At 38.8% G+C, this 12457-nt stretch overlaps 1 protein-coding gene across 2 annotated transcripts in view; it reads right to left on the bottom strand.

The window, feature by feature from the left end:
* Positions 1-1220: 1220 nt before the first annotated feature.
* il34 (interleukin 34) overlaps positions 1221-12457 on the bottom strand; it is a 154872-nt gene continuing 143635 nt past the window's right edge. For both annotated transcript variants that reach the window (XM_088339168.1, XM_088339169.1), the window contains exon 8: positions 1221-5040. In XM_088339168.1, the coding sequence (XP_088195294.1) occupies positions 4982-5040 (59 nt within the window). In that variant the 3' untranslated portion in view covers positions 1221-4981. The remainder of the gene's footprint in view (positions 5041-12457) is intronic.

The raw sequence follows: 12457 nt of genomic DNA, 5'->3' as shown, positions 1-12457 counted from the left end.
ATGTTTTGTGTGCGGGTGCACAGATCAAAACTTTAAGGAACACAACTATTTTTTGCAATTCACAAATGAAACAGGCCTTTTTAGAAGCACCATAGTAGCCGGTGGCTGCCAGCCAACAAAATAACTGATTCTACCGAGGACATAATGAGGAATCCCAGCTTTTGTGATGCTGGTAAGTTATCGTAGCAATTTGGTTTAGATTTAACTAAAAGTAGAATGTCTTAGTAAGTGTCAGTAGGAAAAGTGTCGGTAATGGTGAGTGTTTTCTCCAAATGCCTTCTATAGACTGTAAGTTTGCTACTACTAGTGCCAGCTAGATCTTTATCATTAAAATTATAAAAATATTATGAATATTCACGGTTCATGGATCCCTTAACCGCCAGGGTTGTATTATATTTATTTATAATAATAGTACATTATTATAGTGTGAATAGCTATTATTAAATGTCATTATCAATAATATTAATGAGCCCACCCACACTAAATAGGTATTCAAGGCAAGCCAAAATTTGAATTATTTTCAAGATTAATTAACCGGTATGTGTGAACTAAGCCTTTGTAAATATGAACCGGTCAGACGAGCCAATATTTTTGTCCATTTATTTTGCTGTCATGAAAATACATTTTACTCTTTACCTAACCGATAAGGAACGGTGTTGTATATGGGGCGAAAAAGTCACAGACAAAAGCTCCACAAAGTGGCTTGCACAATTTATGTGTAATGCTGTTCAAAATTTTAAAAAAAACTGTATGTCAATTTTGATCACCAAAAAATCTTTTTACTTGCACATATTCGGTGCTTATTTGAGATGTTACGATCTACAATCTTTTTCCGCCAATGGGCTGGTATAGTCTGCCATGAATTTGCAGTTCTGCCTCAACAATGCACGCACAGCTTAGCTATGTCACGCTCTCAGGGTTGGGTAGAGTTACTTTAACTTGATTACTTTCAATGACTTTTGGATTACTCCAATACCAAATATGCTAATACAAGACCAAAGAAACTAAATATGAATAAAATGATGACTCACAACACGTGGTAAGCTTTCTCTCCTGGCTTTGATCTCTTTGATCTCCGGCAAAACTAACATCAAATGCGACAGAAACAAAATGAAAATCAATCCAAACAGCTTGCCAACATCATTTTTGCCGTTCCATGTGTTCCGTTACTCCCCAAGCCTGCACAAAATTAAGTCATTTGATTCATATTTAGTTTCTTTTGTCTTTTATTAGCATATTTGGTATTGGAGTAATCCAAAAGTCATTGAAAGTAATCAAGTTAAAGTAACCCTACCCAACCCTGCACGCTCGTTTACAAAGTCTGAAAGGGCTCTATTGGTCTGGAATAATTGGACTGAACATCCGTAAAGAGAGAAACAAATTTTAATTGAAAAAAAGTATGAATAAATGGGATAAAACCCAGGATTTATTCCAAAAGCGTCTAATTTTTAATCCTGAAACCTATTTTTTACGTCCTGGGAGCTCTTAATGCTGGTTAGTGCACTAAAAAGTAAGTTGTCTTCAGTTGTCTGTGATGAGAAACTGAACTTGAACGGAAAATGAAGGTTTTCTAGCACATATGAAGTCAATTAAATATACACGGAGCAACAAAAAATTGATTTATTTTTGGTTTTAGGGCAGGGGGTGTTTTGTGGCAGGCTCGGCTTTCTTCACATCCTCACAGCAACGTAAAAAAAATCAAAACCTGCTACCTGCTATTGGCTCTCCTGTCGCTCTTGGTGTTGGTAACATAATCCGATAGAAACATTTTAATGAGAGAAAGTTTGTTTTTAATAAGTTTCTTGGAATAAATTGCTTCTTAAAGTAAGCTTTTGACATATTAACATGATACTGTAATCAGCATTTAATAATGTGTCTTGATTTCTGATTGTTCCATTATGTTTTACTTCATTCTTTAACGTTGGAAAACATAAAATTTTGTTAATAAACAGCAAACCATAGTTTAAAAAAATTGTACTTTTATTCTGTTATTTCTAGGAATAAATTGCTGCTTAAAGTAAGCTTTTGACATATTAACATGATATTGTAATCAACATTTAATAATGTGTCATGATTTCTGATTGTTCTATTATGTTTTGCTTCATTCTTCAAAGTTGGAAGATATGAAATTTTGTTAATAAACAGCAAACTATAGTTTAAAAAAATTGTAATTTTATTCTGTTATTTCTAGAAATAAATTGCTGCTTAAAGTAAGCTTTTGACATATTAACATGATATTGTAATCAACATTTAATAATGTGTCATGATTTCTGATTGTTCCATTATGTTTTGCTTCATTCTTTAAAGTTGGAAAACATGAAATTTTGTTAATAAACAGCAAAGTTAAAAAAAACTGTACTTTTATTCTGTTATTTCTAGGAATAAATTGCTGCTTAAATTAAGTTTTTGACATATTAACATTATGTTGTAATCAACATTTAATAATGTGTCTTGATTTCTGATTGTTCTATTATGTTTTGCTTCATCCTTTAAAGTTGGAAGACATGAAATTTTGTTCATAAACAGCAAACCATAGTTTAAAAAAATTGTACTTTTATTCTGTTATTTCTAGGAATAAATTGCTGCTTAAAGTAAGCTTTTGACATATTAACATGATATTGTAATCAACATTTAATAATGTGTTTTGATTTCTGATTGTTCTATTCCGTTTTGCTTCATTCTTTTAAGTTGGAAGACATGAAATTTTGTTAATAAACCGCAAACCATAGTTAAAAAAACTGTACTTTTATTCTGTTATTTCAAGGAATAAATTGCTGCTTAAAGTAAGCGTTTGACATATTAACATGATATTGTAATCAACATTTAATATTGTGTGTTTTGCTTCATTCTTTTAAGTTGGAAAACATGAAATTTTGTTAATAAACAGCAAACCATAGTTTAAAAAAATGTACTTTTATTCTATAAGTGGAGTTTTTGTAATAAAGTGGTTGTCTGCTCTACTTTTGGGACATTCATCATCAAAAAGTTAAAAAAAAAAAGGTCTGAATTTCCTGGACACTTTGGTGGATGTTAAACTGTAAAAAAAAAAAATAATAATAAAAATACACCAGTGGCTATACATTCAGAAAAAGCGTACTCTACCACTTTTTTGCACATATGCTTTTGAAATTGTGTCTGTCGTGCCGCTTCTAGTTCAAAGAAAGTGCACATTAAAACCAACAAGATAGACAGATTTATGATCAATTCCTGTTCGTTCCTAAAATCTCTATGGATGGCAGATGTTCACAATAAAACACTGAATGAGGATGACACCGAGAGCAAAACAGGTAATAAAAGCATAGTAGAGTCAATTATGCTTTTATTAGCAGCAGAAAAGAGGGGAGGAAATGCAAAATCAGTCTTTAAAAAAAAAATAGCTTTCGCATGTAAGCATGTTAGAGAAAGATTTGGAGTACCTGTGTAGTTGTGGTAAAAATACATATACAGTGGAACCTGGGTTTTCGAACGCCTCTCAGTTCGAACAAATCGGTGTTCGACAAAAAATTTCGAGAAATTCTTGCTTCGCTGTTCGGTCAAAAATTCGGGGTTCGAACGCGAGATTGCAATGATGAGCGGCGTACGGGTGTAGATCGTGTAGATCGCCCCCACCCCTCGTGACTAACTGTTATCACGTGCGCGCTTGCCTCTTTTTGCTTTCGCTTTTAATATCGGTGAACGGAGTGTTTTAGCCCCTAACTATGCCTCCGAAGAAGGTCGGTGCAAGCAGGACAGGTGAAAAAAAGAAAAGTTGTTCGTACAACTATTGCCTTTAAGAAAGACATAATAGCTAAATATGAAATAGGTGTGCGAGTTTCCGATCTTGCTAAGGGAATACAGCATGCGCCTTCTGCTGACCACCACAAAGGTAAGAAATCCTATTCATAATTCTTTTCTTTATCTTTTTTTTTTTTACACGTTCGTGTTAGCGTAATCTTTCGTACGGAAGATTACGATAACGCGAACGTACGATTAGCCTGGGTTAGCTTTATGATTCGAAGTAAACATTCAGGGTGTTGGAACTGAGCCCAAAATTCAGGGTGTTGGAACGGAGCCCCCTTTCCAATGAAGCGCTAGCCACTTGTGGTGATAAATGACTTGTAAACGACCTGATTTTTTTATTTTTACACGTTCATGTCAGCGTAATCTTTCATACGGCTAACGCACGATTAGCCCGGGTTAGCTTTATGTTTACGTTAAACATTCAAGGTAAACATTCAGGGTGTTGGAACGGATTAAAACGATTTACATTATTTTTAATGGGAAAATCGATTTCGGTGATCGAACAATGAAGCGCTAGCCACTTGTGGTGCTAAATGACTTGTAAACGACCTGATTTTTTTGATTTTTACACGTTCATGTTAGCGTAATCTTTCGTACGGAAGATTACACTAACGCGAACGTACGATTAGCCCGGGTTAGCTTCATGTTTACGTTAAACATTCATGGTAAACATTCAGGGTGTTGGAACGGATTAACACGATTTACATTATTTTTAATGGGAAAATCGATTTCGGTGATCGAACAAATGGGTTCTCGAACAGGGTTCTGGAACGGATTATGGTCGAGAACCGAGGTTCCACTGTAATAAATCCAACGGGACACACATTGTTCAAGACTCATTTAACATAAACCAGGCAGGCACAGAAACAAGCACACATGGCGGCTATTTGAAGGCAGACGGCTGGGGGGGGGCATTGTTCTTCAGAGTTCAAGTTAGGCCTAAGCTCGGGTTAAGGCAAATGACGGAATGTCCTTCATTCCAAATAGACTCCAGCTTAGCAAATAATTTAGATCATGCTTCAGTTAGATATACTGCATTTCATCATAAACTTTTCTGAGGAGATATGACGCTCAAATTAAATATAGGTTTCCAGCAGGCTTTGGGAAAAGACCTATGGTGGGGGTAGAATGTCCTTCAAGATCCTTCAAGGTCAAGGAAAACAATAGCACGATAAGGTACGACCTCACCCCAGGCCTTCTCTCAGCTATCTACACTTGAAGATTTCTTTCTGCCTTTCTGACAGGAGGAGGAATCCAGTTCTGAAAAACAGAAAACAACATACGTTTGTAAGTGAATATGAAAGATTTGAGCGGGTGCTTGAAATCTGAATCATAATGTTTTGTTTTTAAGTTTGAAAAGTGCTGGAATATTTGTGCTTGTAAATGCTTAAAATTGTTTCCATGTTTTTTGGCAGTCTGACTCGCTTGAGCACACATTTAATTACCGTAAATTCCGGGCTATAAGCCGCTACTTTTTCCCCTGACTTTCAACCCTGCGGCTTATTCAGTGATGCGGCCAATTTATGTCATTTTTCTAACGGCCGCTAGTGGCGCTCGAGTGTTGCTACCATTAACTGCCCTGTCAAAGCTATATTATTATTCTTAAAGCTTTGAAAACTTTCTCGGTGTACCGTCTTTCTTTGTAAATATGTGTAATCCATGTATAATACGTATTTGCAACTGTATATTTTTGTAATGTATTTATTTGTATTTATTTTAGACACTTATTCTGATATGTTTTGCACGGGTGAACAAAAAATGAGGGGCGGAACAAACGCGGGGTGCCGAGTTTAAGTTGGGACCGCTAAAGGTGAGGGACAGACAAGGAAAGAAGAGGGGGTAAAAAGTTGGTGAAAGAAAAAGGAGTTGCGTGAGTAAATGTGTATATCTGATATATTTTTCCCACCCTTACCTTTGGAAATATACACTTTTTTCCTTGGATTACTTTCAACGGGACCCGGACTCTGCAGGTCTGCATCAAACCTTAAGTACCGGTATCATTTTCCGTTCATTTTGCCGGCTGCGACTTTTGGACTGTGGACTTTAATGAAGGACATTTAGTTTCAATCGCGGGACTTGAAGTCGGGTTTGGGTTAATTTGGTGTTTGTGTTACATGTTTAAATGTGGGCGCATGCGGCTTATATACAGGTGCTGCTGGCGTATGTACAAAATCGGTGTTTCTCTTAAAATGTGGTGGGTGCGGCTTATAATCAGGTGCGCTCTATAGTCCGGAATTTACGGTAAGTGAGCTTGAAAATGTCACAGACACTGCTCACTGTTGGTTTTGCTTTGACGTTGCATTTATTCCCACATGATTAACTGCAGCTGGCATTAGTTTGTATGACATTGTCATGTGAAGCGTCATCGTTTGCTCACCGTTTGCAACATGTTAAACTGAAACAATGTTTTACATAACATGTATTAGTTCAAGGATTACAGATCAAATATGGGCCGTAATCAATGTTCCCTCTAAGCTGCATGTGTGCGCAATTGCGCACTACCCAGAGCTTTTCCGCGCACAAGAAAATCAAGCCCAGCTCACAAAAATCAGGGCTTGAAATTGCTAATTAAGAAGCGAATTATGTCAAAGTTACTGTGCTTGAAGGTAAAAATACAAGGGTTCCCCTGACGCTGTCTTCTAAATGCGGTATTTGGAAGTCAATGTCGAAGTCGAACGAAGTTGAATAAAGTCAGTCGAGGTTTTCGAGAAACGGCTTCTTCGGCTCGGCTCACTAAAGAGAACCGGCTCTTTCGGGTCCCAAATGGCTCTTCAGGTTGTTTTTGCTTTTTTCATCCCTGCACGACCAGATATTATGTAAAATTGTGCACAAAATGACTCAAAGGCTGGGGGGGAAATAGAACAAAAAAGAAAAAAAAATCAAAATGAAAAAGTAGTGAAAAGCTGAGAAAAAAAGAAACAAAAGGAAGAGAAAAAAGAAGGAAAAATTTCAGAAAAAAGCCAATAAAAAGAATGCATGAAGGTAAAAATACACGGGTACCCCTGACGTTGTGTCCTAAATGCGGTATGTTAAAGTCGAGTCAAAGTAAAACGAAGTCGAGTTTTTCGAGAAACGGCTTCTTCGGCTCGGCTCACTAAAGAGAACCGGCTCTTTCGGGTCCTAAACGGCTCTTCGGGTTGTTTTTGCTTCTTTAATCCCCACATGACCAAATATTATGTAAAATTATGCACAAAATGACTTAAAGTAAGGGGGAATAGAACAAAAAAGAAAAAAATACCAAAATGAAAAAGTAGTGAAAAGCTGAGAAAAAAAGAAACAAAAGGAAGAGAAAAAAACAGGATTTTTTTTTAAAAAGCCAGAAAAAAGAAAAGAAAGAAACAAAAGAAAAAAGTAACAGCTCGGAAAAAATAAACACAATGAAACTTTTTTTAATGCAATTAAAAAAAATAGAAAAAACAGGGAAAAAGAAGAAAAGGTTTGTGTTGCATTCAAATCATTTCCAATGATACCAAGTCAATATTGTTGCCAACATTGTACTTCCACTAAAAAATGTGATTAAATACAGTTCTCTATCGTGCAACCAACTAAATAAGCCCCCAAAAATGTGAGTATTATGCGACAAAAGATACCAGGAAAAAAAAGAAATGAAAATCTTGTGAAAAAATTGTTGTAAAAACAAATAACGTTTGTAGGCCGTACATCCTTTGCACTAATACATGAGTCAATTCATTCAAAAGTGAATTTTTTTTTTTGAATTGCCGGAAACTCAGCAAAATGTAACTTGATGTCAAGTTTTGGACATGTTTGATAATGACTTTATTGCCACACTTGGGATTGCTGTTGCTCACTGTTGTTTCAAGCGTTGCTCACCGACTTTGTGTGAACGCTCAGACCCGGGGAAAATTACAGGGAACATTGGCCGTAATGTACTATTTCTTCTTTTGATGGTACTGGAGTAATTGAAAAATTGTATTTATAAAGTGCTTGAATTTGAACATGAAAAAGCTGTCCACACCTTGCTTCCTGTAGAAATTAAAGACTTGAAGTCTACATTTCTGTTTATATCAGTCAGCGTAACTCACAGTTCGAATACTCATCATGTCGTGTCCTGCACGGTTGTCATGGCGCCCAGCTGGCCCCGCCCCTTGACACCGGCTGAGACGCATTGGATTGATTGCTTTTGGAGTACTTAAACGCGCCAGACCATTGCTTTACCTTGTTGAAGACCAGTTCATGCCTGTTTGATCGGAGTAATGCCTACATCGTAATTTTGATTGCCTTTGAACCTGTTTTGTTTTGTTTTTGGTCCGTTTGTGTGTTGGACAACGTTTATTTCCTAATTAAAGTGAGTTCCGACTTCCTGCTTTCCGGTCTGTTTCCTGACACATCAACCCAAATGGAATATAACGTATTTGAAGGGGTACGGGTGGAAGCTTTCATCGTCACTGCGCCCACTTCAACAATGACAGGCGAAAATAGAACCATAAAACCTCAGAAAGTCTCCGAAAACATCATCCCGATGATATTTAATCGAATAAAGACGTGCGGGCTTTGATGTTTTTCCATACTTGTTAAATCTCCTAAGAGTTCTGCGCAAGTCTAGGAAATTTCAACCCAAGCTGCGCTCCATCAGTCTTTTCACACTGTATTTGATGGTTTTTTTACAGCACCACTGCCTTCCAGACTCATAACTGGCCGCTTACTGTTTGCGTGGCTCTCCCAGCAAGAAGGATCTGTTTTGATTTAGCGAAAGACGGCTAATAAACAGTTTCCCGGATGAGCTAATTGCAATAATGAGCGGCCTTTTTAAAGTTTGTCGTGTTCAATATTTCCCCCCAACTCCTCCTCTGTCTTCTCTGTCAGGTTTTCAATGTAAATCTCTTGATTTTCTGTCTCAAGGTAATTAGCTTGTTTTTATATTACTAAATATAAAAACAATGTTTCTCATACAAACACACACATAAAGTAACGTTTCAACAATGAGTGTAATTATACCTCCTGTACGTTTATCAATATTGTATTCTTTTATTTTGAAGTCGTGTTCTTGCCTGTACTGATTTCTCTGACGAAAAATAAACCACTCCCTCTCTCTGTTCGGGACCTCAGCCAAGAAGGGCGTGAGTTCTTTGCTCCCACCATCATGTAGGATTAAACTATATACATGTATTTTATCTGTGCAAATATAACCACTACATCAGGGGTGTCAAACATGCGGCCCGGGGGCCAGATCAGGCCCACTAAGGGGTTGAATCCGGCCCGTGAGACAACGCTCAGAGAAGCGCAAGAGAAAAACGAGCTGCAGGTCGAAATATGTCCACTTGATGTTGCCAAAGCCAGGTGCCTCGAACAAAGACACTGTACTTGTATGTGTTTCTCTCCCTCTCTCTCTTCCTCCCTTTTCCTCTCTTTTCCTGGCTCTCTCGCTATCCCTTTTCCTCTCTCTCTCGCTCTCCCTTTTCCTCTCTCTCTCTTTTCCTCTCTTTTTCTCTTTCTCTCTTTTCCTCCATTTTTCTTTCTCTCTCTTTTTCTCTTTCATTGTCCCACCCACTCTCTTTTTCTCTCCGCTTTGTCTTATTTCTTTCTCTCTTTTTCTTTCTCTCTAATATACTAGTCCGGCCCCGACAGAATGTTTGTTCTATCGTGTGGCCCCCGAGCTAAAACGAGTTTGACACCCCTGCACTACATAGTCTTAATAATGTCAATCCCTGACATTCTCTCACTTAAAATGCCAGGGAAAGCGAAATACAGTGGAACCTCGGTTCTCGACCATAATCCGTTCCAGAACCCTGTTCGAAAACAGATTTGTTCGATCACCGAAATCATTTTTCCCATTAAAAATAATGTAAATCGTTTTAATCCGTTCCAACACCCTGAATGTTTACCATGTACGTAAACATGAAGCTAACTCAGGCTAATCGTACGTTCGCGTTATCGTAATATTCCGTATGAAAGATTACGCTAACATGAACGTGTAAAAATAAAAAAAATCAGGTCGTTTACAAGTCATTTAGCACCACAAGTGGCTAGCGCTTCATTGGAAAGGGGGCTCCGTTCCAACACCCTGAATTTTGGGCTCCGTTCCAACACCCTGAATGTTTACCTGAATGTTCAACGTAATCAGAGAGCTAATCCAGGCTAATCGTACGTTCGCGTTATCGTAATCTTCCGTACGAAAGATTACGCTAACACGAACGTGTAAAATAAAAAAAAAAAGATAAAGAAAATAATTATGAATAGGATTTCTTACCTTTGTGGTGGTCAGCAGAAGGCGCATGCTGTATTCCCTTAGCATGATCGGAAACTCGCACAACTCTTTCATATTTCGCTATTATGTCTTTCTTAAAGGCAATAGTTGTACGAACAACTTTTCTTTTTTCACCTGTCCTGCTTGCACCGACCTTCTTCGGAGGTATAGTTAGGGGCTAAAACACTCCGTTCACCGATATAAAAAGCGAAAGCAAAAAGAGGCTAGTGCGCATGTGATAAGAGTTGGTCACGCGGGGTGGGGGCGATCTACAAGACCTACACCCGTACGCCGCTCATCATCGCACCCTAGCGTACACACATTACCGGCGTTCGAAATCCGAATTTTTGACCAAACAGCAAAGCATTTCTCGAAATTTTTGGTCGAACACCGATTTGTTCGAACTGAGAGGCGTTCGAAAACCCAGGTTCCACTGTATATGTATTTTTACCACAACCATACAGGTACCTCTTAGTGAGCCGAGCCGAAGAAGCCGGTTCTCGACAAACTCTACTAACTTTACTCAACTTCCTGCTACTTCGACTCGACTTCAAAATACCGCATTTAGGACACAACGTCAGGGGAACCCGTGTATTTTTACCGTCATGCACTGTAACTTTGACTTAAGTCGCTTCTTAATTAGTAATTTTGAGCCCTCATTTTTGTGCACTGGCTAGATTTTCTTGTGCGCTGAGAATGTGCGAGCAGTGCGCAATTGCGCGTGCACGCAGCTTAAAGGGAGCACTGGCTCTAACCACTGCACCGCCGTGCTGCCTTCTCTTTATTAGTAAAACAATTCAGATTTCTAAAACATCCTCTCTAAAAAAATATGTTTCCAGGATGATAAATGTTCAGCACGCATATTTGAAAATGCCGCATAATGTCAGAATCTAGAACACAGGTGTCAAACAGGCGGCCCGTGGGCCAGATCAGGCCCGCTAAGGGATTAAATCCGGCCCGCGAGACAACACCCAGAGAAGCGCAGGAGAAAAACAAGCTGCAGGTTGAAATATGTCAACTTGATGTTGCCAAAGCCAGGTGCCTCGAACAAAGACACTGCTAGGTGTTACCCAAAGGTGAGGTGTTTGAGGTGAACTTATTAGAAAAAATGTTCTACCTTTAACTTTTGGTATTAACAACTCCCAACTGAGTTCAAGGAGCCTTTATTCTTTAATTTCCATTGTGCCTCTCTCCTTTCGTATTACTTTTAGCAGAACTGTTTGGGGCGGAACACGTTAGGTTCGAGGAATGGGTCTGGAGGGAGTACTAGAAATTCACGCCATGCTGTTTCCCATAGGCTTTTGTGTTTTTTATTTGTTAGTGTAGCACACAGGTGTCAAACAGGCGGCCCACGGGCCAGATCAGGCCCGCTAAGGGATTGAATCCGGCCTGCGAGACAACACTCAGAGAAGGGTAAGAGAAAAACAAGCTGCAGGTTGGAATATGTCAACTTGATGTTGCCAAAGCCAGGTGCCTCGAACAAAGACACTGTACTTGTATTTTTTTTCTCTCTCTCTCTCTCTCTCTCTCTCTCTCTCTCTCTCTCTCTCTCTCTCTCTCTCTCTCTCTCTCTCTCTCTCTCTCTCTCTCTCTCTCTCTCTCTCTCTCTCTCTCTCTCTTTCCACTCCTTTTCTCCCACTCTGTCTCTGTCTCTTTCACTCTATGTCTCTCTCTTTTTCTCTTCCTTTGTTGCTCTTTGTCTCTTTCTCTCTCTGTGTCTTTTAACCTCTTTTGCTCGAACTTCCTTTTTTCCTTTTCTCTCTTTTCTCTTTCTCTCTTCATACCCTTTGCGCTTTCTTTTTTCCTTTCTCTCCTTCTGTCTTTCCATTTCTCTTTGGATTTCTTTCTTCCTCTCCCTTTCATTTCCCCCTCTCTCACGACTTTTTATCTTTTGTCCCCCCCTCTCTCTCTTTCTTTTCCACCCTTTTTCTCCCACACTGTCTCTGTCTCTTTCACTCTCTGTGTCTCTCTTTTTCTCTTCCTTTGTTGCTCTTTGTCTCTTACTCTCTCTGTGTCTTTTAACCTCTTTTGCTCCAACTTCCTTTTTTCCTTTTCTCCCTTTTCTCTTTCTCTCTTCATACCCTTCGCGCTTTCTTTTCTCTTTTCTCTCCTTCTGTCTTTCCATTTCTCTTTGGATTTCTTTCTTCCTCTCCCTTTCTTTTCCCCCTCTCTCACGACTTTTTATCTTTTTTTTCTCTCTCTCTCTCCCTCTCTCTCTTTCTTTGTCCCGCCCTCTCTCCTTTTCCCTCCCTCTTTCTCTTATTTCTTTATCTCTCTTTTTCTTTCTCCTTAATCTACCAGTCCGGCCCCCGACAGAATATTTGTTCTATCGTGTGGCCCCCGAGTTCAAATGAGTTTGACACCCCTGATCTAGAACCTTTGAGGGCGCCAACCTGGAGGAAGTGGCTGAAGAGCGCCCTCCTGCATCTCATCAGTCTCCACACCCGCACTTCATTATTTCCAGCTCTTTGT

Source organism: Urocampus carinirostris, chromosome 7, assembly GCF_059441175.1.
Source record: "Urocampus carinirostris isolate Australia breed hairy pipefish chromosome 7, RoL_Ucar_1.0, whole genome shotgun sequence".
NCBI classification, from domain to species: domain Eukaryota; kingdom Metazoa; phylum Chordata; class Actinopteri; order Syngnathiformes; family Syngnathidae; genus Urocampus; species Urocampus carinirostris.
The sequence above is the reverse complement of the archived record's forward strand: the minus strand, read 5'-3'. Positions and strand labels throughout refer to the sequence as shown.